Consider the following 26574-nt stretch of genomic DNA (forward strand, 5'->3'; position numbering starts at 1 on the left):
GCGCCAGACCAACAGTCTCTGACTAGAAATTGCTTTTCCTAAGAGAAAGTACAAGCAGTTATGGCAGCTCTGGTATTCGTACAGTATTCAAATAAGAACGCTACCTCTTCACTATGTGACTGTGCCTAGTTCTCACCTATGGAGCCTGCAGATGCTCACTTGTAAATTGGGATGAGGGTAATAACAGCTCCCTCCTACCACTGTTGCTGCCATTCCAGACCCCAGTCTTCTGAGCACACCACTGGAAAGATGGTGTTTTATGGCTCTGCTTTGAATGCAAATTATTTTTACCCATTACGTCAGCATAATGTTGCAAATTGCAATGATAAAGAGTAAAATAAATACCTAATCTATGCTAAAGATACATTCTGCTAGGATTTATTTTAAGCCTTTGAAATGTCATGCTTCCTCCTTCCCCTGTTTCCTCCCCCTTCCCTCTGCGCTGTGCTGAAGCCTGAGTTCCTGTAATAGCTTAGAAGGTAGTCTTCATGGCAGTTTTATGACATGATAGAGAACCCCCCCCCCCGTCCACTCACGTTTGCAGACCTGGTTTTTACAAATCACACTGGTATAATACACTGTAACTATCACTAAAATTTTATTAGTAATAATTTTATTACTTATTACTAAAATTATTACTAGTCTAGTCCTACCTATAAGCACCCAACTTTGATATTTTAAGCCCCAATTACTAATTCATTACCACCATTCACTAAGTTCCTAGGCCCTTGTTAAATACAAGGCACTATACTAGTTAGTTTTCACATATGACCTTTCACAACCATCATAATAAGGTGGATATTCTTCTAACAGGTAAGGATGCTGAGGCGGAAAGGAGTCCGTTAAATGGTCTAATATCTCACAGGATTCAAAATCATATCAGGCTGACATGAAACGGTTTGCAAACATTGTCTTCCTGACATGTCATAAAGATTCCCATTAAGTTCTGGCCTGTTATTTGTTGACCCTCAGGAAGTCTATGTTGGGAAGGAGACAATGTGCACTGTGGACGGTCTTCACTTCAACAGCACATACAATGCTCGAGTCAAGGCCTTCAACAAAACAGGAGTCAGCCAGTACAGCAAGACCCTGGTTCTCCAAACGTCCGAGGGTAAGGCCCTTCAGCAGTATCCCTCAGAGCGAGAACTGCGAGGCATCTAAGTGGTTGGCAAGGCCGGAGGTAACCCTACCACTGCCCACATTCTGAAGTGTTTCCATGACTTGCTCTGCATTCTGGCACAGAGTTGCTGTTCCTCTCCTGCCTTTAGAGAGCCCATGGTATGTGGATGTGATCCAACCAAAGAGTCCGCAACAGCAGTTCAAATGGCTGGGCCGTCGGCTTCCTTTGATAACCCTCTAAATAAGCTGCAGTTGAAGAAGCTGAACAAATGAAGGCCTGAATGTGCCCCTCGTGTGTGAGACGAATGTATCTAGGCTCTAGGGCAGGCTCCCATGCTCCACGTTACACATCGTTTGCCAGTTTTGCCCAAATGATTCTAAGTTGCTGTGTAGTGCTTGTTTCTTCCTGAGGGTGGGAACTTGCTTCTTTTCAGCTGTGGGTTTGTCTGACGGAAAGTGTTTCCCATGAGTACAAGGTGCTAGATTTATTCAGAAAGGGCCATTTGGCTACTCATGGCTTAACTAGCACAGACTGCTTCTATTTCACACCCAGAGCTGAGGCCGGCAACGCCAGGATTGAGGCTTCCTGTGGGCACCAGACAGGAAGAGACCAGCAACTCCTCGTTGCCTCACCATTCTCATCATGGCTAGTCCCACGAGGCTCGGGTAGGCTGCCTCAGGCCACTGTATATGTGGTCTGTCTCTAGAGAACTTTGCTTCATCTTGGCTCTACTATAAACACTCTCCTCATCAAAGGCAAGCCATCTATCTTATATGAGGGGCTTGGATTTGATGATGAGTACAACTTCTGAGGCTTTTAACTTACTGATTTTTGAAAGCAATTGCAGCACATGAAATTATCCCATGAAGAAGTGTTTGTGATCAGGTGCCAAAGCATTTTCAGACCTTCTCGGAGTCATTTTAATCCTAGATGTCAGCCCCACCCCACCAGCATTAGCCATAGACTCCCTCTGCAAAACTGATGCTGTTGATTGTGTCCAAGTTCAAGATATGAGTGGGAAGAACTGTGGCGGTGTGTTTCCTTGCCTCCTACAAACCCTGGCATGTGCCAATCACCCTTGAAATGGTTCACATGGTTAAAAACAAGCACAACTTTCAACCCCACAGTGAGACCCCTGGCCATGGAAACCATGGTTGGGGAGTCTGTGAGCAATGGTGTTCAAAGAGAAGGATGTGATGAAGGGGAAATGTCCACATGTCTCATACCCATCCAGGTACCAGGGATAGCAAGAGTCTCCTCTGGGATGGTCATTTTAGAACTTCTCTCTGGGATGATAAATCAGCTTGAGAGAGTTGGCCTTTGTCCCCTACATTCCATGCTGAATGTGAAAACCCTCCAACAGATTTTCTAGAATGAGAAAGTCCTGGGTGGTGGTGACCTCTGTCTCACGTGGGCACAAGGCAGTGTGATGAGGAAAGTGCATGTGTCAGGCAGGAGGGAACTCATAGTCATGTCACTAACATGTGTCATCAGCTATATAATAAACTATTTCTATCCATCATACTTCATGGAAATCATACTAATATCACTCCACTCAAATAAGTTATTAGCATAGGAGCCTGAGCACTTACATATCTCTTCTCATCCTGCAGGAGGATGTAGTTTCTCAGTTTCTCTAAATGTTTGTAAGAATATGGTGTCTAATAAATAACAGGGTTGGAACTGCAATCCTTAGTATCACAGGCACAGAATTGGGGGAGAAGGGATGGATTTTCTGAAAGATTAATGGAGCAAGTCCTTTTTCAACAAAGAAACTGTACTGTAGAAATTCATTTCCTCCATGAATTTTATATATTGTGTACAAATATAAGGTATGTAACGCAACACAAAGAAAACCCTCTTATCCTGTAGATATCAGTGTTCTCTGTTACTGCACAGAAGTGATTTACTCATGATGAAATAAAGTTCACACACATACTTTCTCCATAACTTTGGTTTGTTCTATTTGTTTCTCCCTCATTTTGATTCATTCAGTGAGACAAGATTTAGAAAGAAAAGAAAATTCAATGAATGGTAGCTTATTATTTTTTAAGAAGATTTGGTTAATTTCTAACAGAGAAAGCCTATATAAAACATTTTAAAGAATTGTATCTCTTTAAGTTTTAGAAATCAGTTTTAGAAACTGCCTTTGACAGTTTTATACATTAGCTGAACTTATATTTTATTCACCTTATTTTCCACCATTCTTGAAAAGAGACTTACTTGGAGATTTTTTCCTTTGATGCTATTATGAATAATATAGGGGTTCCCTTGACTTTCTACTGAAACAAACTCCTTTGCTTTGTTCTTAGCAAGAGTTCATCTTTTCCAGAATTGAAAACAAAAAGTGTCAGAAAGGCACTTATGGCTAAGTCTGAGACTTAGATCACTTTTCACTTTTATTTGATCACAAAGTTTTTGCTGCTGACCTAAAGACAAACTTATACAGGCGAGAGCACATATTCACACTGTGATAAATTCTGGTTGTTTTTTCAAAAGCAAATTGATTTGTATTTTGATGGAACATGTTTGCTTCAAGAGTTGTTGGGGCGCTGTGGGGTCTGAGAGTTTCCAATCTGAGAGAGAGGCAGGCCTCCTGGGGAGACCCCAGACAGTGCAGGCTTACACAGACGGACCAGAAAGAAGACACAATTTGTATAGAGTAATTTATCAGAAAACACAAGAATTTAAAGTAAGTGAATTCAATAGAAATTACAAATAATGAAAATAGAAGAAGAAAGGGAAGCGCATCATTACATGAGTCCAAGCTTGGTTAGTTCTCTGAAAGCAAATTTCTTGGGGACAGACCTAAGACAACTACTAAAGGCTACCATTATTACCAATGTTGTAAATCATAGTGTCTAAAATAATTTTTTAAAGACCAGTTTCAGGTGCCAGAGTGATGGTACAGCAGATAGGGCTTTTGCCTTGCACACGGCCAACCCAGGTTCAAGCCCTGGCATCTTTTATGATCCCCCAAGCAACCCCAGGAGTAATTCCTGAGTGCAGAGTAATTCCCTGAGCATTGCTGAGTGACCCAATAAGCCAAAAAGAAAAAAAAAACTAAATCAACCAAATCAACCATGACTTAAGATAGGGTAAGCAACTGAAAATTTTAATGAAAATGACAAAATAATGTCTACCACTGTGGTTGTATTTCTCTCAGAAGGAATGCATGTAACAGTCATCCTGACTGTAGCAGCCTTTGAGCCAGCAAGCAGTCTTTGCAACCATCTGTGAGAGCACCCGCTGAAATCCAGTAATGAGGCCTTCTTAGAACATCATGTTCTCAGGCTTATTCTGTGTCTGAGAGACTACTTCAAAACTCTTATTAGTTTGTTTTAAAAGAAAAGGTTGAAAACAGGATAGGAACATTTTTCTTATTTTTTTATATTTCTGTGGATCTAAACAAATGGTACTTTTTTTTTTATAATCTAGAAAGGATAATGAAATAGACCAAAAGTATTGTTCCTGAGACTCAGACAACTCCCTGAGCTATGTAGCTGAAATGAGAAGACCTTATTGATTTGTTTTATTTTGTTTTGTTTTGTTTTGTTTTGTTTTGTTTTGTGAACATCCAACAGTGCGCAAGGAATACTCCTAGCTCTGAATTCAGGGATCACTCCTGGTGGGGATTGAAGGACCATATGAGATGCTGGGATTTAACCCAGGTCAGCCATATGCAAGGCAAGTTCCCTACCTGCTATACTCTCTCCAGCCTAAGAAGGCTTCTTTCTAACTGTCCTCTGATCTTAAGCCAAGAATCACTTCACATAGACTTCATCAGGGCACTTGTAATACTGAGGATGACAACAAAGCCAACCTAACACAATTTCCTTTTGAAGGGAAGGAAGGAAGGAGGGACACATGGATGGAATCAGGGAAAATGTTTGGGGGTCACTCCATGGACCATGTGCTGGAGATGGAATTCAGGACTCTCATGTGCAAAGTATGTGCTCCAGTCCCTTGAGCTATCTCCTAGCTCCTTCTCAAAATCTTTAAGCAAATATATATATATATATATATATATATATTTATATATATTTATATATATAGTGTATGTGTATATATATATACAAACTCTGGGACAAATTCTTAGGGTATAATTATTGTACTAAAGAAAATGGACTTTTTTGAAAGCTGTTGATCTGTGTTTTCATATTGGTTTTCAGATAGTTTAGAACAGAAATGTATGAGCCATTCCATTTTTATATCACCTTAATTTCTTCCTTGAGTTTAATTTCTACTAATAAACAATCTCTTCTAAAAGTAAAAATTGTTTCTATGGAAATGGAGGGAAAGTACAGCATGCAGGGCACCTGCCTTGCATGTGGCCAACTAGGGTTCTATCCCCAGCATTCAATCTTCAGCACCCCATATGGTCCACCGAGCCTGCCAGCAGTAAGGCTGAGCACTGCTGGCTCAAAAAACAGAAACAAAAAAAAGTGGTTCCAAACGAAGGGTTGAGAGGGGGCGGTCTCCCCAGAAATGCTTAGGGACCTGGAGCTAATCTAGATCTTGGTTTCTTAAACTGTGGATCTTGACCCTACATGGGATCATGTAATTGAATGAGGGAGTTGTTTTTAAATAAATTTATCTAAGATTTAATATCAGTAAATGTTTGATTTATATATCTATTTTGTATGGCTATATATCCAGACCACATAAAAATTTTCTTGGGATGTAAAAGGGTTATGAGAGGAAAAAGTTTAAGAAACCCTGATCTAGCCTATACTTGGTATGGCAGCAGTGAACCTGATGATTAGGTGCTTGATTAGAAACAACGGGGTGCTGCTTGGATCCAGAGATGCAGGGGACCATCAGATCTATATCAGGTGGTACTGGAGTGGGGGGTACCAAGGCCACTCCAAAGATATTTGGGGAACCATGTGGTTCTGGGGATTGAACTCAGGGCCTGAAGAATGCAAAACATGTACACCAGCCCTTAAAAAAGGCTTTTTGAACTAATATTTCCAACAGAAATGATATTCCGATGGTTTTTCATCTAATAGCTGCATTAAATAAGATACAGCATATAGCAGGGGAAATGAACAAGATCTAAAGAGGGAAAACTTCTCAGATAAGAGAGAATATATGCAAGGCAAAAAGATGTGTATAAAGCATACAATTCAAAATCTGCCCTCAGCTGCTTAGGAAAGGTAAAATTCCTTTACTCGAAAACATTTGTTGAATATCTTAATTTTGTTAGACTTTGAGCTGGGACCCAGGGTCACAGACATGCATGATGCAGGACCCTGCCACAGCCATTGCTCCTCCTGCTCCTGAATTTCTCAGCACTGGCTCAGAAAACCTAAACCTAGTCCTCCACCTCACCTCTCTAGAACTAAGCTATCCATTCAGCAATCTGGTCATCTTATAATCAAGAAGTCACTGATGATGATTGGAAAGGAAACAGGACAGACATAGATGCTTCTGTGCCATGCCCTCAGAGCCCCTGAGACACTTCTGCTGAGTTCATATGCATTTTTGCAAAAGCACAATAGACTATAGGCATCACATTAGATAAATGAAAGAAGATTGATATGAAGTGAGTGAAGATGGTTTCCAACAGTGAGTCTAAGAGGTAAATGAAAAAAATAAAAAACGAAAATCAAAAGAGCATTCTGTCTAAGATAATATGATCTGAGTTTAAAAGTCACAAAGTATATAACATGTTTGAAAAAGATTTTAATACATTTAAAAGTCAATATATTGATTTTATTTCAAATCCTTGGTGATATGTATCAGTGAGTTAGGAGGTCATAACATGAAATTAGAAAAACCCAGTTTTGTTTTGGTTCAAACTCAAACTTCTGAGAACTTTCTTCATTGTATATGAAAAAAATTCTAGGAGAAATAAGAGCCAATAAGAGCCAACAACTATTTTTAGAATACTAAATACAAAGAAAGAATTGTAGAAATAACTATTCCATTTCACCATAAGATTCTCTGGGGTGTGGGGGGAAATAGGAAATTTTTGACTCACCCTAAGATAATTATAGGGATTCAGACTACACCTCTGTGCCCCCTTGCCAAGGTTCAACCCTCTCTTCATGTCTGTTGCTGCATGTCCCAGATTTAGTCTGTAATCTGCAACTGTGACAGGCTACCACAAATTTAGTAACTGAAAACAACACAAATGTATTGCCTTCTAGCTCTGGAATATAGAATAGATTATAGATTTGATTATAAAAGACAGAATAAAATAAAATGCTAAGGAGAATTCACTTATGCTGACAGTGAGGTGTGAACAGGGTTACATTCCTTCAGTCATTAGAAGATAGAATTTGTTCTCTTTCCTTTTCTAGCTTCTAGAAACCTTGTATCTTCCTTGGTTCTTGGCCCTTTCCTCCATTTTCAAAGCCAACAGCAAAGCATCCTCCACACTCTTCTTTTTTTAAAACCATTTTAAAAGTGACATTTGGTTTTATAAGAATATGAATTAAGGGGCAAATGACAGATGCTTTTATTTAGGATTTATTTATTTGTTTATCTACTGGATAACTGTGAGATATAGTTACAAAGCTTTCATGTTTGAGTTTCAGTCATACAATGATCAAACACTCATTCCTCCAACAGAGTACATTTTCCACCACCAGTGTTCCCCCATCCCATCCCTACCCCTGCCTCTATGTAAGACAATTGCCCCCTTTCTCTCTCTCTACTTTGGGGCATTATGGTTTGCAATACAGAAACCTGAGAAGCCATCATGTTTGGTCCTTTATCTACTTTCAGCACACATCTCCAACCCGACGATCCTCCCAGCCATCATTGACTTAATGATCCTTCTCTGTCCCAGCCGCCTTCTCTCCCAGCTCATGAGACAGGCTTCCAGCTGTAAAGCAATCTTCCTGTCCCTTTTCTCTACTGTACTTGGATCCACACTCTTTCTGACTCTGATCCTCCTGTGTCCCTTTTATTTGCAATTCCCTGGATAACGCGGGATAATTTACCCATCTCAAGGTCTTTCAGGCATCTTTAGAGTACTTTTTGTTTTATAAAGTAAATTCATAAATTCTGAGGATAATAACAGACACCGAAAGAAGGGACAGGTGCTTATGCTGCCTCCAATATTCTAAAGAGGAAATTATTCTTGCTATAACCATCATTATTATTCCATTCATGTGTGTATGTGCATGTGTGTGTGTGTATGTATGTGTATGTGATGGGCCAAACCCGGCACTGTTCAGGACTTATTACTGGCTCTACACTCAGGGATCACTCCTGATGGTGCTCATGGGACATATGGGGTGCCAGGGATTGAACTTGGATTGTCCACATGCAAGGTAAATGCCCTACCCACTGTACTTTGTGCTCTCCTGTTGTCTCCTTCTAGATACAGTAAAGCAGCCTCTGAGAATTTCACATGTCAGACTGAGCTTTCCAGCCCTCCCTGCCCAATGCACTGCCCCTGGGAGTTGGCACTGGAACAGGGATGTTTGCACTGTCTAAAGGAAGGGGAAATGGAGCTGAATAAATAGCACATTGCTGTTTAGAGCACTTGCCTTGCACATGGGCGACCTGGGTTCTATTCCCAGAACCCCATATGATCCCCTGAGTTAGCCAGAAATGATCCCTGAGAACAGAGCCAGGAGTAAACCCTGAGAACTGCTGTGTGTGGCCCAAATCTCAATAAATAGTTAAATAAAATAAAGGGAGGGAAGAGGAGATGGTCCCATTTGTCTGCTCAGTACCAGAAAACTTGTTACAATGAAGCAGCATTGCATAGCTGCCTCATGTGTTTAATCAGACACCAAAAATAGGACCTTAGCATTCAAAGAACCCTGTTTGTTTAGTTGAAAAGAGCATTCCTGTTTTCAGAAGGAGGTTAGAAGCAGCTGGCATTTGTGGCATACCAGCCAAGCACCGCCTTGGTTTCCATCCTTTTTTCACTGCTCTGTGTTTCCCCTACCTCCCCCAGCCCTGTGTCACCTAGAGGGCTCTTCTCCCCGAGTGGTGCCAGTAGATGCTCTTAACCGGTTCAAGCGACACCTTTAAGGTTCTTAAAAGACACTACCCAAAGAGGTTTGGAACCCAGGGCTCTTCTCAGGTAGAAAGCAGCTCTTTATTCACAAGATCTCAACTCTGAGGAAAAGTGGTCATCAGTGATTTTTTAAGAGAATCGGCTTTGATAAGATTGTAAATTCCATTGTTCCGCCTCCAAGTCTTTCTATATGGCAATCAAAGAACTGGGAGTCTTGAAATCAAATCTTAGAAATTGCTTTCTAAAAGGGAACGCAGAGGTGTTATTCAGAAAGATGACGTGACTTCCGCCCAAGAGATGCTCTGCCATACTCCCCCACTCTATGTGGTAGCTCTGTTCTCTCACTCATCAAAGAAAATAACTGAAAAAATACTAAGTGGCACAGATAAACATATCATCAAATGTAGCTCTACAAAATCTCTTTGCAGATATTTTACAGTGTTTAGAATAAGCACAACTATTCCATACTTGAAGTACGGTGTTTGGGTGTTTTTCATTTTGTGTTATCAGAAATTGAAAGCAGGGCCTCATACACATAAGACTTGTGCTCTACCACTGAGCTGTTGCCCCAGTCCAGTACTGCATTCTTAAATCCTGATTTATTGAGGAACCTGATTTCAAGTCAATAGAACAGCAGGTCACTCACTCCCTATGGCCAAAATTCCAAAGGAGAAGATGATGCATTTGCCTTTTGATCCCATAACCTACAGTATTTAGAGAAGAAGAATAGGTGACTAATATAGTTCAGATTTTGGAGAATGATTTTAGTCATCTGTACAAACCTTAGACACTGTGGGGCCCACAGTAATGTCCCCCTTAACCTATGGCAAAAACCTTACCTTTTGAACATTTCCAAAAGTGTTCGAAATGAGCCTCAGTGGGCTTGTCCACCACCCCAAGATCTGATTTTGCCTGGTCCCCTATCCTGCCTCGTTCAGTTGATGAAATGACTTGGATGTACCCCTTAATCTCTCTGGACTTGTTTTGAGGAGATTTTTTTTGTCTATAACTATGGGCTTAGAGAAGATATCCTAAGTACTTTGCTATAAGTACCTTTGACTTTTGTGATTTCTCAATTCAAAATTACCACTGAAAAGACCATGTATATGACTCTGGTAGTAGAACACAGGTTTAAAACAATTAAATTCCCAGTACCTCATTTTGCCTCCAGCACTACCACACGTGTTCCTGGTGAGGCCTCGAACCTCTGGGTGCATCATAAACAGTGCCCTTCAGGATTCTGCACCAAACCTTCAGTCTGAGCATCTCTCGGGAGTAGTCCCAGACACCCACGCCATCTCTGCCAGGACCACTGGATGGGGTGGGGTCCTTATAAAAAAATTATCACTGAAATCTGTTAACTATTTCAGAGGTGCAATGTACCAACAACAGATACCTCTGTCCTCCTTAAAAATTATTTTGTTTGGGAGTTACACAAAACAGTGCTCAGGAGCTACTTCCACATTAATATTCAGGGGTTCTCCAGGCAATTCTTGGGAGACCAAGTGGTGCTGGACCTGTAACCCAGCCTTCTGCATGCAAAGTTCTCCTGCCCTTTGAGTTAATTCTCCCCTCCCTCCTCACCTCTGGTTTAATATTCTTAACACATTTTAAAGATTTCTGCAAAACCAAAAATTCAGCACTTAACAGAATAGAGTTGATAAAATAATCGCAGAAAGGAGGACCTAAGTGATAGCACAGCAGATAGGATGCTGACCCACGTTCAATCTCTGGCACCCCATATGGTTCCCCAAGACCCATCACAGTGATTCCTGAAGGAAGAGACAGAAGTCAGTCCTGAGTATGGCTGTGTGTGGCTGAAAAATCAAAAAGAAAGAAAGAAAGAAAAAAACTGATATAACACATTACAGCTATTTTTAAAGAGTGATACATGTATGAAGTGTATAGATGATATAGCTCTTATAAATGTTATTAAAACATAACTTTCTAATAATAAACCATACAATTCAGAGCTATTATTTTTAACTACCTTGCTACCATTGCAGCTATTTTCCCTGTGCTTCTGCTTTGCTCTACTTGACCCAGAGCATAGAGCTTCCTAGAAATAGTTTAAAGAATGTGCATTCCCAGGACCATTTTCTCCAGGTAGGTAAATCATAAGGGGAAAAATGGGATAGATTTTGAAATTCAAAGTGAGAGGCATAACAATAGTTTTCAGAACACTGTTCCTTTTCATCTTGCCAACTTATGTGATATCCCAGGGAACTTCCTGAATATTTCCATATGTCTATATTGGACCCAGAGTCTGTTTGGTGTTTGAGGGATGTACTTTGGAGTCAACACTCTGAAGGACAGTAGTCCTTTGAAATATTTTATATTTATTTGAACTAGAACATTTCTCAGTTCTTCAGAGGATAGTCTGTTTTAAACCCCATGGTACTCTACATTGGAGTGAATGGCTTGGTAACACGGCATACAAGCATCCCAGGGGTAATACGAGGCTTTTCATTTTTCTTTTCTAAAGGAGATTTTTCAAAACAGATTTGTTTCTCACTTTTCAACTACAATTAATGCCACACTTAAGAAAGCTTAAAACACCACTGTTTGTTGTAAATTATGTACTAGTTGCACCTAATTATAATTTTGGATACTTATTAGATCATTTAAGGAACCTCAGCCACCTTCATTATTTCTTTGTCCCTTTCAAAATCTTCCCAACAAAAGCAAATTATTTTACAGCTGGCTTAAATTGCACTGAAACACATATTTAACTCTGTATGTGTGCAGAGTACTTCAGGACACATCCTGCTTTACTGTGCTCTGAAATGCAATCATCTCTTTGGATTCATGCCCAGAGCTGCTTGGATCAGGAAATTGTTCACTTACATGCAGGAAGACAAACAAGAATGCTACCAAGATACTGAAAACGTTGAATCAGCACACATGGTCATAAAGAATCTTTGATTTTCCTCTTTGAATTTCAAAAGTAACATCTCAGAAGCTATATTTCACATTTTCAAAATTTTCTGCAATAAAACATCCATAGGAAATTTTACCACTCTATCTTTGTTGAAATTAGTCAAAAATTCTACCCCCAGAAGTACAAACATCAGTAATAGAGAACCCGAAATTTTTCTAAACTATTATTTTTCTTATTATCAGTTCTCCTGCCAACATCCTTTTTCCCAACTGCTCAGTTTTAACATAAACATGTGGAAGGTATCCTTCATTCATTAATAGATAAATCAAAGAGATAGTGAATTGATGAGCATATACTACCCAAATATTCTTTATTTGGCTCTAACCCAAATGTTAGTGAATTATAACTCTCTAGCCAATCTTTGCATTGATATTGTTTTATTACTTCTACAGAGGCTCCCTACTCCAAACTCCAGCTGAACCCAATTGTGAAGGAAGTAGTCCAGGAAAGGGCAGGAGAACACTTGTTCTCACTGACAGCATTGATGGAACGCATGTGTTGATACATTCCTGCTATGAGCCCCGTCCTCATCTAGCAGTTACAGGCATGTCTAGAGAGGTCACATCAGTGTTCAGCTGCCATACTTTTTGCCAAGTTGTTTTTGGTTTTTAATTTTTGTTTGTATTTCTGGAAACATATGTAATATTCAGGGCTTACTCCTGGCTCTTCACCCAGGGATCACTCCTGGCGTGACCCAGGGGAGCATTTGATGTGTCAAAGATTGAACTCGGGTCAGCCATGTTCAAGGAAATGCCCTATCACTATACTATCTCTCCAGCCTTTAACCCAACAATAGGAGCACTGCATATGCTAAAACTGGATGAAAACTTAAAACTCTTTTAAGGAGACACTTGCCTTTCTCTAATAATTATCCTGGTTTTAGCTAGATAGAAAACTGCATCATGAACTCAGAAAACAATAATGAAAAAAATGTACTCTTTCGTCTCAGTCTTCACTAATAGAACATTAATAGCTTAGAAACCTCTCCATATCTAAAATTTGGTGAAGAAATAGGATGTACAGCCTTTCTGCCATCTGCAGGCATTACACAGAATACACACATGAAAAGCTGTGTGGCTATGTTTTTCCCAGGATTTACTTTGGTTCTTCACATCTTTGAACATATCCAGAGGGGCATGTAAAGAATGATGAGCTTCAATTCATACCATTAAAGGAAATATTGGAAACAAATTCTGTTTAGTCCAGAGAAGAGATTTTAAAGGGATTGGTGGCTGCCTTTAAATACTTGAAGAACAAGTTGTAGATGTTTTTGTGTCCTAGTAGTACCATAGACTTCCTGGAGAGGTCTATTCAGACCAGTATAAGCAATAATAAGTACAAACTGCAGTGACTTCCCAGAGGCAATGAGTTCTGTGAGCCAGTGGATCTTAAGGGAAATCTTGAGGATTGTTCTTCAGATGTTATGGACAAAGTGTCTACATGGCCGACCCGAGTTCGATTCCTCCGCCCCTCTCGGAGAGCCCGGCAAGCTACCGAGAGTATTCGATATGCCAAATACAGTAACAACAAAGTCTCCAATGGAGACGTTACTGGGCCCGCTCGAGCAAATCGAGCAAGATAATATGAAGTGACAAAGATGACCTACAGATACTGACCAAATCCTTGAGGAAGGCCATAAAGGGACAATACTCATGTGTCCTGAATAGAATCAAGTGTTCTTGCTTTGGTAATTCCTTTGGTAACAAGGTAGGTGGAAAAAATCTGGAGCTGCTTAGAAAAATTACTATAGGATGCTCAAGTGAAGAGCATGAAAATCAAAGTTAGGGAAAATTCAGATGGAACAATTAGAGAACTTGAATATTAAATAATTTGCCTTAATAAAGGCTATGATTCAAGAGTGGCAGAAATGAAAGGAAAATGGGGTATCAGTAAAGAACTTATTCTCATTAAAAAAAAATAGCTACTTTCAACCCTTACTCCACTGAGTGGTGTCATCACTGACTCTAAATTCTTCCTCTTGGTGCTGAGAATAGAAAGGTAAGTACAATTCTTGATAAATGTTGATATGCTCTTCAAAGTCTGGATTCATTACACATCTCTTCACTAATTTTAGCATGATTATTTGAAAGTTCAATAGTCTCTGACAATTATTTTGCTTTCTGTATTTGTTCTCTTAATTTGTAAAGCAATTGTGTTTTCAATTAATGAGTAGTTACCGACAGGAGAAAAACAAAGTTTCAAACAAATTCCTGAAAATAAAAAACTTTTTCAATATGAATATAGCTATAAGTACCTATTTTTCCTAAAAGAAACTCATTTCACTTAGGCAGGGTTGTGTTGTTAGATTTCTTTTTTTTCCCCCATTAAATTAAAAGACTAATTTCCCTGTGATGTAATTCTAACAAAAATAATTTCTGATTTACCACTTCTGAGCAAAGCAATAGTCACACTTGACTAGTTATCCAAATCACATGAAGTTTAGGTAGAAGAAAATGTTGAACGTATTCTTATGGGAAATATAAAGCCTTAAGTTTATAAATACCAATTTATTTTCTCTGAAATATGGGTTTATGCTTTTTTTAAAGCAATAAATTTCCCTTAGGAAGAGTCTAAATCTTGAAAAGATAGCTTTAATATTGTAAGTTCTGAAATGAAAATAAGGCCAACTCTTTGCAGTATATTTAACCCCTCTGATGTCTTATTCCACACTTTCAACTAGGATCATATTTCACACACCTGAATTCCAGTTGTTTTTTCTTGGACATTCCCCCAAATGCCATTTTGATAGCATCAGGGCCTATCCATGACAGAGGAACATGCTAACAGATTTAAATAAAATAAATATTCCCAGGAACACTCTCTAGCCACCAAAACAAAAAAACAATGAGAAAAAAGTTCCTTGACTGGTTTTGGACATAAGATATTACCTGATCATACCATTTGTATATTTCTTCAGCCATTTCTCTCAAACTGAGTTCTATGAAGTACCCAATTAGTTTTTTTTAAAAAGGCCACCTTTCTCATCAGACCACCTTGGTATAACATAAAACCAGTTTTTGTTTGACAAAAAAGAAAACAGATTTTAGAAGTGATTTAGAGAAAGTACTCACAAGCCCATCTATAACAAGAGAAGGTAACTAATGAGTTCTTATTCTTTTTATTATATTATGTATCTGGAAAAATTTTTTTAAATTTCAATATAAATATAGCTACAAATATCTGTTTTTCCTAAAAGAAACCAAGTTTAGTTGGGCAGGATTGTGTTGTTAGATTTAATTTTTTCCATTAAACTAAAAGATTATGCCCTCCTTGCTATGAAATTCCTTTTTTCCCACTAAGAAAAAGAGACATTTTGCCATCAGTGTACCTCCCCACTACCCACCATATTTATTATAAAAGAATCAGAAATGTTGAGTGGTATTCCTAGGGTGTGATAAAATTTAGAAACATAGTTAAAATTTTTGGCAGGATAATTTATTCAGCCATATTTTCCTCTCAGCCCTAATTTCATTAAAAAAGGAAAATATATACATATATAAATCTGTATGTGTATGTGTATATATATTCCATTTAGATACGGGGAAAAGGGGAAAATATGGAAAAATCAGCAAAGATTTTTTTTATCAATTGTCTCCTACATAAAAATAGTCGAAAGCATGTTGTTATACAGATAATTTCTGAGATAGTAGAAGAAGGTGCCAAAAAGTATAATCATTTCTTGGTCATCAAGGGGTAAAATTTATCTCCAATGTTTCTAAATGGAATTCTAAAACTACTTCACTGAGTTAAAAGAAAATCTTTATTTTTCTGCCACTAAAATTGGGACGGGGGGGTAAGTGGGGAACACTGGGAGGAGGGATGGAAGCAGGTCTCTGAGATGCTAGAGTTGTCCCATGGTTTGTGGTTCTGATCTGCTAAGAAAGCCCTCCCAGCACCACGCCACAGGGCCCATGACACCATTGGGAAGGGTGAGGTCTGTGCCTATGCATCCATAAGGCAGTGTTGGGGGGACCGCACCTGGGGAGGCAGCAGATGTCTGATGTCTAGTTTGCATTGATCTTACATTTAGACACAGACTCAGAAGAACAGACACCCCCTTTTCCAGTGCCTTCGGAAAGATTGCCGCTGCGTAGAATGAGTCCTTTCTCCTCCACCCTTAATCTACAACCCAGCTTCCCCGGGAGATCCTACTTTGATTTGAGATCCTCACCCCACCAGCTGAGCTTGCATTCCTCTTTACAGTCTCTCAATGCACCGGGTGAGCTGAGCACCTCTGACCTTTCCTCTTGATCTTTGTGCCTTGAAGGCATCTCTGAAATACCTGTTTTTGTTCTTGCCATTCTTGTATGTTGGAGAGGGCCATGAGCTGATCTGTGTCTGTGACCTGCTTCCAGTATGAGGAGCATTTGGATGATGGAGCATTGTGGCGTTCTTGTTTGTATGGTGTGAGGACCAACCATTGAGCTGTGGTCAATGTTTAATGGCATTGGAAAGTGATCAATGAAGTTGTTCTTTTTTTGCACAAGCTGGTAGCACCATGGATGACCCTCTCTGTCATCACATGCAGTGACACCACACGGCACGGGTGCTTGGCTGAGTGGAGGGGGTGGCCTATGTTTGGAGGTTTGCAGTCCTGCTGTATCCAGGAAACCAGCAGTGTCTGGAAGACTGGATCAGTGCATCCAGCTGAAAGTGGTCTGATTAAACATAGACTCAAGAGATCTTTATTTAAAAAATAAAATCAAAACACACCAACAGAAGAATGCATCCTACAAAGCAGACAAACCAAAGCGGAAGTGAAAGCATTTTCTGCAAAAGCCTGTGCTCACTGGTAGGACGGTTGTGCTCATGGCTGATTTTTCTTTCCAAGCCAGGAGGGTCACGGGAGTACCAGTAGTTGAATCAGAACCCCTTATTAATGCCCAAAGTCTGGTCTCCTGCAGTTTTCCCACAGTCTAGTGGATGATGACAGGCTGATTTCAGAGCAGCTAAACCCGTATTAGTGTGCAGAGAACTCTGTCTGGCCCATAGAATCTTAAAAGATCTGAGATGCAGACCCGTTTGATCTCTTCAGGACTATATTGTAATCATGGATACATATGGCTCACATTTCACATTCCATAGGTTTCTTTGGTATTTTATTTTCTTCTTTTTGCTCATCCCACATTCTGGAATGAAGAAGGCCACAGCATGACAGTGCAAAAAGGATGCAGGGACTTCAAACTCTTGTTAAAATGGCGTTTTTCTTTGTGCTTTTACGTTTCTTATTGTTTTCTTGTGCACTATGAGCTTTCAAACATGCTTTGTTATGGAACTCTTTTTGCTGTGTCTAATGTACTAAAAATTGTTATAGTCTTTGTAATGTATATTGTCTCAAAATAAAATAAAATGTGGGTTTGGGGATATTTGATGGCTGTGTTTGACAGCATTGTTCTAGTTGTATCATTGAATCTATAAATGTAAAATGGTGTGTTTAAAATAGTGTAAAACTGTTTCAGAAAACTTGTTTGGAAACAAATTTGCACCTAGCATGATTCATTAAAAAAAAGTAAAAGCCCTATTCATATTCTAGAAATGTATTTTCAATGCTCAATATAAGATTCCGTTTATAGACTCCATGTATTTCATATTCGTTGCACTCTAACCCATCAATGGGAATTGAAGTGATAATTGGTAGAAGTAAAACAGAAAAATCAGTCATTAGTTGAAAAATGATTCTTTTACATGTGAATTATTTCATGCTTCAATTAATATTCAGGTAATACTTTTTAAGTTTTGGTTTTGCTTCAATCATTAGTCCTTTGTATCAAGTTGCTGTTTCAGTTCTTCTGAAAATATTTTTAATTGATGTATTTCCCTTCAGTTGTTTTAACAATGAATAGATAAGAGCCTTGCTGAGTTGCAAAACTTTACTCCCTCCCCCCACACTTATCAAGAATGGCTTTTCCAGATGAGTCCCACAGTACATTATAGTTCATATACCTTAGTACATTTTAAGCCTGGACTGCTTCCTTTACCCCAATGCATCATTGCATGGGCAAAGTAGGAGTATCCAAACCTTCAAGAGACTGGGGAAAAAATCCCATAGCTGATGTTAATATCCCTGAATCCTCTGCTACCCTACCATCTACCACCCTTCCCTAAGGTGAAAAGCACTCGTGTAGGACAGTGATTAAAGTAATTTGGGGGTTACTACATATAGCTTATTATTAATATTTTTCAGGTGTATTTATCAACATGTTTGGTTATCTGTGTATCATTTAACTTGGGACCAAATCACAACAAAAACCTCTTGGCATAACCAGAGTTAGAAGTGCATAGAATTGTGAAGTAGAATGGAGTTTTACCAAGATCCAGTGATTGTACATGTCAATTGGATAAATTATCATTTTAAAATTGCAACCTTTCTGAATAGGAAACCTTGTGGGAAAGATTGAACTTAGAAAATGATGAAAATTTTAAGTCTAGGAGTTAGAATTAATTGAAGAAGGATTATTAAACTGCAAGAGCAGAGAAGTAAATTTTACCAGCAAAGTAAACTGACATGATCAGGGCTTTGTTTTTTCATGAATCAGGCTTCTGGTGATTAGATTTAGTTGGTGATTTTACATGTATAAAAATAATTTTTATCCCTCAGTCATTGTTTCATAGCTTTGATGTGTAGTATTTCTTTATAGGATGCAATTTTGAGACACAATCTGCACCATACTCTCAATTAGGCAAGTATACCTACTGTAATCATTATCTTTGACTTGTATGATTGGTATGCTCAACTTCCTTCACAAAATAAATGGCAGCAGTTTATTTTATGTCAATAAACTTGTCTATTTGTCATTCAAACCCCATTATAATAGTTTCTGAAATTCTTAGAAAACTGAAAAAGACACATGTATGTTTCAATTGTGTACCACAAAGAAGACTTGTTTCCCAATTTCCTTATGCATTCATGCAAAGTACTCTTTATGGGTCCTCAATAGAGGTACCAATACGGCAAATCGCTGTAGTGTATGTGGCATTTTAAGTTGACCCCCTTTTTGATATTCATCAAGGCAGAGACTTTTTTTTTTCTTATCAATGTCAATTTTGCTTCCTATTTCTTTCTCCTATGCCTTTCATTTGGAATGACAACAGTTGACATTAAAAAGCTGTTGGCAGGTATGGAATAACCTTATTTTGTTACAAATAGCAAAGACCAAAGTGCATGCATGGTGACACACAGGTTCAGTGAATCAGCATCTTCATCTCTCGGGAGTGTGGCTATTGGTAGGACCTGGAGCATAGCAATACGCGCATAGAAGTTACTGTCCCTGCACCCAACATTCAAAACATCTACCACTCCAGCAAAATATTTCACCTGTTTTAGGAGCAATAAGCCAAGTATTATTTAGCCCTAAAAAGGAAGCCATCTATCTGACATGCAAGTCAAACTCATGAAAACAAGCTTATATTACTGATGACTTTGCAGCTTCAAGCTTTCAACAGCGTTGAGGAAATATTACAAAAACTAGATATGAGTGTTTCTGCCACATTCCTGGTTCTGCTCGGTGTGTTTTATCCCTCCTTCATCTAGGACTTGCAAACCCACCTCAGGTTATACAGACCTCTTAGCACACCCCTCTTCGTCTCTGGTGTACTATTCTGCCAGTTTTCCAGGTGAATGGACTTGGGTCTTTCAAAACCGATGCCACTTCACTCCCGGATCACCCGGTTGGGAAGTGCAGTGTAACCTCTGCTGAAATGGTCTCATGTCCTTCATCTGTGAAGTGCAGAGAACACCAGCTCACTGGACGTGCCCCTGTCTGCTCACTCAGAGTCCCTGCAGGGCCCAGGACATCTCCTCCCTGCATGACAGCATGAACCAGAGCGCAGTGCTCCTCCTCTGACCAGGAGCAAGGGATGGTGTGAGCTGCCAGGGCCCTTCTCATAACCCCCTTCACTTCTCTTCTCCCCCAGTGGCCTGGTTTGCCTTCGACCCTGGCTCGGCGCATTCTGACATCATCCTCTCCAATGACAACTTGACCGTGACCTGCAGCAGCTACGATGACCGGGTAGTGCTGGGGAAGACAGGCTTCTCCAAGGGTGTCCACTACTGGGAGCTCACCGTGGATCGCTACGACAACCACCCTGACCCTGCCTTTGGCGTGGCTCGCATGGACGTGATGAAGGATGTGATGTTAGGGAAGGACGACAAAGCTTGGGCAATGTATGTGGACAATAACCGGAGCTGGTTCATGCACAACAACTCGCACACCAACAGGTACCCTGCAGCCCCCAAACCAAGCCATCTTCACGTTGGCTTCTGGTCAAGAATGAGAGCCCCAATTCAAAGACCTATTAAACAGACACCATTCCAGAAGCTGGATAAGCGGCCTCCATTAAGTAGCACAGGAATTCTACTCTTCTTAGCTGAGTACATCTGCTGGGTTTTTGGTTGTTGTTTTGTTGGATTTTGTTGGGGAGAAACATTCATTTTTGCCTGCTTAGTTTTTCGTTGTTTTTTTTTTTTTGCATTGAACCGAGAGGCATGAACTAGGAACCCCCATGCTTTTCCATTATAGAGAAACATTCCAGGGTTCTGAAACCCAAACATACAACTGACCAGAAAAACAAGTTTGGACAAGTTACTTTGGGTATTTTTTTTATTTTTGAACCTCTGTTTCCTGAGCTTCCAAATAAGAATAATATTTGTCCATGCTGGGTGGTCCTCAAAATTAAATCAGAAATGCAAGGATGCTTAACATCAGAGGCACCGGAGAATAGAAGCAGTTGTCTTGTTACTATGACTATTATCACTACCACTACTCAGAACTGAAGGCTTTATTAAGCTATATATTATGGATATCAAACAATCTGCATAGCTTTGTACTTGAAGAATTTTCTTACTCTTGGTCAAGTTCTGCACACCTCATCTCCAAAGTTTTCCTCTACCACAAAGCTGAGACAATTTTACCCACATTTGTGCCAGACTTTCTTTTTCATCTGATTTGTGCTTTTCCTTTCTTCCTCAAATTTCCTAAATAAAGAAGTGTCTTTCACAGACATGGTTCACTTTATTCTTGACTTTACAAAATTCTCATTGGTGTCTCTGAAAAAGAAAAACAGAAGGGTCTAGGACTTAGTTCAAAGTGCTTGCCTGGCATGTTTGAGGCCCTGCATTGGACCCCCAGCACTGTATAACCCCAGCTCCAAATTTGCTACCTATGACTCTGGTGGCCCCCAGGACCGTTGGCGCAAATTGAATCCGAGGGTTGAGCATGGAACATGCACCTCAGGGCCAACCATCACAGCTGCCTGTGGGTCGCTGGAACACACTGCTGGGGAGGCCCCTATTTTTCAGTAGGGATAATCAGATTCAAAGGAAAAGAAGTCAGGTAGTGTCAGTAAAGGGGCACCCCCTTTAACCCATCACTGTCGCATCACTAGCCAGGAGGCTTTTCAGGCTTTCACTCCCTATGCCCATTGTTATTTGCACTGTCTTCCATAACACAGTGCAGATGAAGATCAGGCCCCAGCACTTGAAGTGAGCACTAGTTTCAACCTGCCAGCAACCCAAGATCCTCTGGGACTTACAGTTGTGGAAATCCTCTGTCACTAGGTTTCTGATGCCCACACCCAGGTACTATGCTTACTTTTTCCTCTTAGGCTCTTTATTGGGTCCAGAGGAGTAAAGGTTAACACAAGTGCCACACTAGGCAGAGAAACACATTCTGAACACACCTGCTTGCATGCAAACTGCATGTCATGCTGTCCCTGTTAAAGCTGTGAGTTAACAAGTCGCCATCTGAAACCTAGCAGCTGTGTCTGTGCTATGCATGCTGGGCTTGGGGGGAACCACACTGAAGTCTCTTTGCTCTGCTGAGATGAGGTTCAGTACTGCTAGAAAGCAAAGAGGGGCAGAGGCACAGATCTTAGCCCCCATGCCCGAATGAGTTTGTGAAATTGTCCACTGAATTGTATGGCACAATTCTCTGTGTGATTGTATTTGAATGCAGGTGCTCTAAAATCACTCCTGCTCCTACAGTAGAATCACTTCCCTTGACAGGGAGACTCTTCTTCACTGTTGTCATTTTAGAGAGAATCTCCATCTTCTTAACTTAAGTGCAGTGGATCCCAAATTACCATTTTTCTGAAATGAATTTTGCTGTTGACATAAGTTCCCAAGCCACTTTTTGCTGCATATTTTTCCATTTTAGCTTAGATAATACTTAATAGTCATGTTCAAATGAAGTCATTTTAGATTTAATGATGTTGAATTCATACCATTTGTGCAAAACCAGCACGGTAGATATAGGCAGAGCTCCAATCATCCAAAGTCAACCTTTTTGTCATTATTATTTATTATTGTAGTTATTATTTGGCTTGCGGACCACCCTGGCAGTTCTTAGAGCTTATTGCTGGCTCTGCACCCAGGGATCACTCCTGGCAGGCCTGGGAACTATATTGAGTGCTAGGGATAGAACCCAGGTCAGCCATGTGTAAGGCAAATCTGCTGAACTATTGCTCCAGCCCCATTTTTATGTCTTTAATACTCTTTTTTTCTACTGCTGGATTTGAATAGAAAACCCTGTGAACAATCTCACTCTCAGCAATAGCAGAGCAGTGTGGTTAAACTTGTACCTCTCAACATGTGGCAGTACTTTTCCCTCACCCTCCAGGGACTGAAAATTGGTTTGGGCAGGGGTGGAAATGAGCAAAAACTTTTACTCATATATATATATCAATATCTGTATACGTATGTATATATATCATATCACAGATATACATACAATCACATAAAAAGATATATATTGTATATCTGTGGCATTTGAATGTTGTGTGTGGGAAAAATCTATTCCAAACAGTTCCTGGGGTGGGAGTTGGGGGAAGACAATCGTCTTGAATGGGTTGAGAAACCTGATTTTACCGTGCATAAGGAGGAGCTGCAAAACTAATAACAGGCCAGTGAAGCCCAGTTGTCTTCTTTCCTCACAGAACAGAAGGAGGGATCACCAAGGGAGCCACCATCGGGGTCCTTCTTGACCTAAATAGGAAAACCTTGACCTTTTTCATCAATGATGAGCAGCAAGGCCCCATAGCATTTGAGAACGTGGAGGGTATGTTCTTCCCCGCGGTCAGCCTGAACAGGAATGTGCAGGTAAGTTGAGGCTGCCTGAGCATCACCAATCCCCAAGGGAAGCCACTGGTCCAGATGAAGACCTGGAGCAAAGGAGGAAGGAGGGGGCTCTGCATTAGCAAATGAGATTACTGTAAACCCATCTGAGCTCTCTTTGTTGTTGTTGATGTTGTTGTGGTGGATGCCACACCCAGAGGGGCTGAGAGTGGGGGGGGGGGTATAAGGTGCCAGGGACAGAACTGAGGGCCTTCCACACATAGGGCATAGTCTCAGTCACCTCCATGGCCCCATGCGCCTCTCAATGCTTGGAAATACTCTAAACAATCACAGGTGGGAATCTGCAACTCTCTCTGTGCTTTGCTAAGGATTGGCCACCAGAGTCCTACATTCATCTCCAGGAGAAATTGAAGCTCTTGAAGCAGCTGACATGAAAACAAATGGGCTGACTTATGCCCCGTTCTACATGAGCCTGAGAAGTGGCAGTACAGGACTCAAGTGTTAACACCATTGTCAAAAGAGACCTAGCATCTTCTCTGCATTCTTACACATGTCTGCTTGGTGTTAGGAAAACCTGCCCATGAGCTAGGTACTTGGGACTCTTGTAGGAAGAAAACAGCAAGTTCTCTTTTATTCATATCTTTACCAGATGTCTTAAACAGGTCAGGTGCTAATATACATATTTAGGATAGAGCAACAGAGAACAAGCCTTTCCCTCTTTATGCATACATTGTAGTTACAAGAGTGATAAGCATGATTGCTACCCATTAAGTATTATGTGATGAAAGGTGATAAAAGAAAAGTAGGAAAGACCCTGGGAGGATGAGGGTTTCAGAGTATATGGTTGGAATGGCAGTTGAGGCCTTAGATTGGGGAGTCAGTGTAGGAAGGCTTATTGGGATCCCAGGGGCTGAACTTTGAAGGGGCTGAAGTAGTGAGCTGTGGCTAGCTCTTTCAGGCAGAGATGAGCTGAAGCAGAGTTCGTAGACCTGAATGGCTTCATTCAGGAGAGCTGGGTAGAGAGGTCGGTGGGGGAGAGAGCAGACCCTGCCGCCTCTATCAGAATGTGGGCATTCACTTCCCTCTTTATTTATTTTTTTAATTTTTATTAGTGAGACACCATGAAGTACAGTTGTAGACTTACAAATTTTGTGCTTGGGTTTCAATTATACAATGATCACTTCCCTTTTGAGCTGCTCGACTTTATTCAGTAAATGGCATTCTTATCTGAGATAGGGGCTGAGAATAAAATACTGCAGCTGCCTTTTGAGCTGTTCAGAATCAGCCTCAGGAGCTCTTCAAACCAAAAGCAAAAGCAAAAACAAAAAAACCCACCCTCAGTGTTGTTTATCAGTTTGCGCAGTAGCAATGATTGCAATTCGGTGCCCTCTGCACTTCCCTCCTCCTGCAGTGAGACTGGGACTGCTGGGAGGCCAAAACTTAATATCACAGTTCAGCCTCTGCACAGGAAAATAGAAAACCAGAAATGGCTCAGAAGTCAGTCTCCAAAAAATCTCAACACTTCACACATCTTCAATTGTATCTAGCCTCTTGAAGAGTTCCCAGGTTATTCTAAGTATCTTTTGTCAGAGACTCTGTTATGGCAGAGAATATGGCTTAGTGGGAGAGCACAGGCTTGCATGGGGGAAGCCCTGGGTTTAATCTCTAGCACCTCCGGGTATGACTGCCCACAAATCACATAGAGAGAGAGAGAGAGAGAGAGAGAGAGAGAGAGAGAGAGAGAGTTTAGAGGACCAGAGATAGTATAAAGGCTAAGGCACTTGCCTTGATTATGGCTAAACCCAGTGTTCAGCACTGTATGTTCCTTTGAACACTGTCAGGAGTGATCTCTGAGCACAGAGCCAAAGCAAAAATACTGGGCAAGACTGGACAAGAAAGGGCAAAATGACTGGACCATATGAAATGGTCCTACTAGCCTTGTTTATGTAGCCCACTGAGGCATTTGGGGTTGGACAAAGAGTGAATAATGGAAGGACACATCATCAGCAAACCCCTATGTAATCCCCAAATGAAAAGTATATCTTAGCTGGAAGAAGCGGTGGATGAGTTACAAAGAAAGAGTAATTTTCATTGTTTTTGTTTTTCTAATCTCTGTTCATGAATTCAGCAGAGGTCAGTGTGGCCAACTTTGCTGTGTGCACACAGGCAGTGTGATTCGGTCATGAGGAGCACAGACTCCCCACAATCCTTAAAAGAGGCAGATGAATGAGAATCATATTATCAAGTCTAATCAGGATACGTGGCTTCACAACACAACACACTTCCATCAGTGTTCTCTTGAGCATCTTAGCAGAACTGTTGTTTAAAAGGAATTGAATGAATCTGCTTCTCAGGAGTAAGGGAAAGAGGAGACCCTCCTGCGCTGTCTCTGGACCTAACAGCCTCTTCCTTCACTGCAGGTCACGCTCCACACGGGACTGCCGGTCCCAGACTTCTATTCCAGCAGAGCGTCCATAGCCTAAGGCTGCTACTGTGGAGGCACCAGCGGCCTGGCCTTCCTCCAGCTGAGAGGGCAGCGGGGAGCTCAGCCCTGCACAGGGTGCCAGGAGCTGACCAGAGGAAGTGGAGAGATAAGCTGGTGCTCCATAGCCTCACACCCCCAGCTCAGCCCGCCCCCTCCCTCCCCTCCACCACTGTAATGCCCATGTTCTCTTCCACCTTCAGCCACTCTCACCAACAAAGGACCCAGACAGCCCACACGTCACAGCATCGCCATTCCCCCATGTCGCTTTTCTTGACCTTAATTTTTGATGTTGGTGAGTTCTCTTTGGTTGGTTTGTTTTTTCTGATCATGATTTTTTGGGGGGTGACTGACCTGAACTGGCACTGCCATGGGAAAATTCTCCAGATAACCTTGCTCATGCTTTCTTTGAAGCGAAGAAATTATTAGGAGGGGTAGGAAAGGATTGAAATTGGAGCTTACCTCCCAGAAAGGTCTCGCCCTGTGACCTCTCCTGCAACTTTAGGTCCACAAAATTGATCTTAGACTGCCGTCGGAGTGAACATAGCGTTGGCAGTTGTACTAAAGCAGTGATGAACAAAAATACCAGCCCAGGGCTGCAGGAAGGCACACAGCAGGCTCCTGGAGCCAGGTTCTCTTGCTGCAGCCCCAGCTACTAGATGAAGTGGGATGCCTGCATCTCAAGATACAGGCAGACCAGGGGACTTAACAAGATGGTTCCTTTTTTCAGAAAACATCGTTGTGGTTGGTTGTTTGTTTTTTATTTCTCGAGAACCTGCTATGGACCAGGCACTGTTCTAGGCACAAGAGACACAGTGGTGAACAAATACAGAAGTAGACTTGGCCTTCCTGGAACTTATATTCATGTAGTTGAACATACCAAAAATAAAAGAATTACAAATTATATTTTTTTAAGTTCTGGGAAGGAAATAAATAAGGGCCAAAGAGGCTAAATAGCAAGATCTTTCAGATCCCC

General features: G+C 40.7%; 1 protein-coding gene across 5 annotated transcripts in view; it reads left to right on the forward strand.

Moving 5' to 3' along the window:
* TRIM9 (tripartite motif containing 9) overlaps positions 1-25954 on the forward strand; it is a 107401-nt gene extending 81447 nt beyond the window's left edge. Inside the window, exons 7-13 of one of the 5 annotated variants that reach the window (XM_056134399.1) lie at positions 973-1111; positions 16076-16264; positions 18684-18725; positions 19138-19161; positions 19960-20263; positions 22978-23140; positions 25537-25953. In XM_056134399.1, the coding sequence (XP_055990374.1) occupies positions 973-1111; positions 16076-16264; positions 18684-18725; positions 19138-19161; positions 19960-20263; positions 22978-23140; positions 25537-25599 (924 nt within the window). In that variant the 3' untranslated portion in view covers positions 25600-25953. Of the gene's footprint in view, positions 1-972; positions 1112-16075; positions 16265-18683; positions 18726-19137; positions 19162-19959; positions 20264-22977; positions 23141-25536 lie in introns of all 5 variants that reach the window. The other 4 variants (XM_056134400.1, XM_056134401.1, XM_056134402.1 and 1 more) reach the window with 4 other exon arrangements.
* Positions 25955-26574: the final 620 nt, after the last annotated feature.

Source organism: Sorex fumeus, unplaced genomic scaffold, assembly GCF_029834395.1.
Source record: "Sorex fumeus unplaced genomic scaffold, SorFum_2.1 ptg000098l, whole genome shotgun sequence".
Lineage (NCBI taxonomy): Eukaryota > Metazoa > Chordata > Mammalia > Eulipotyphla > Soricidae > Sorex > Sorex fumeus.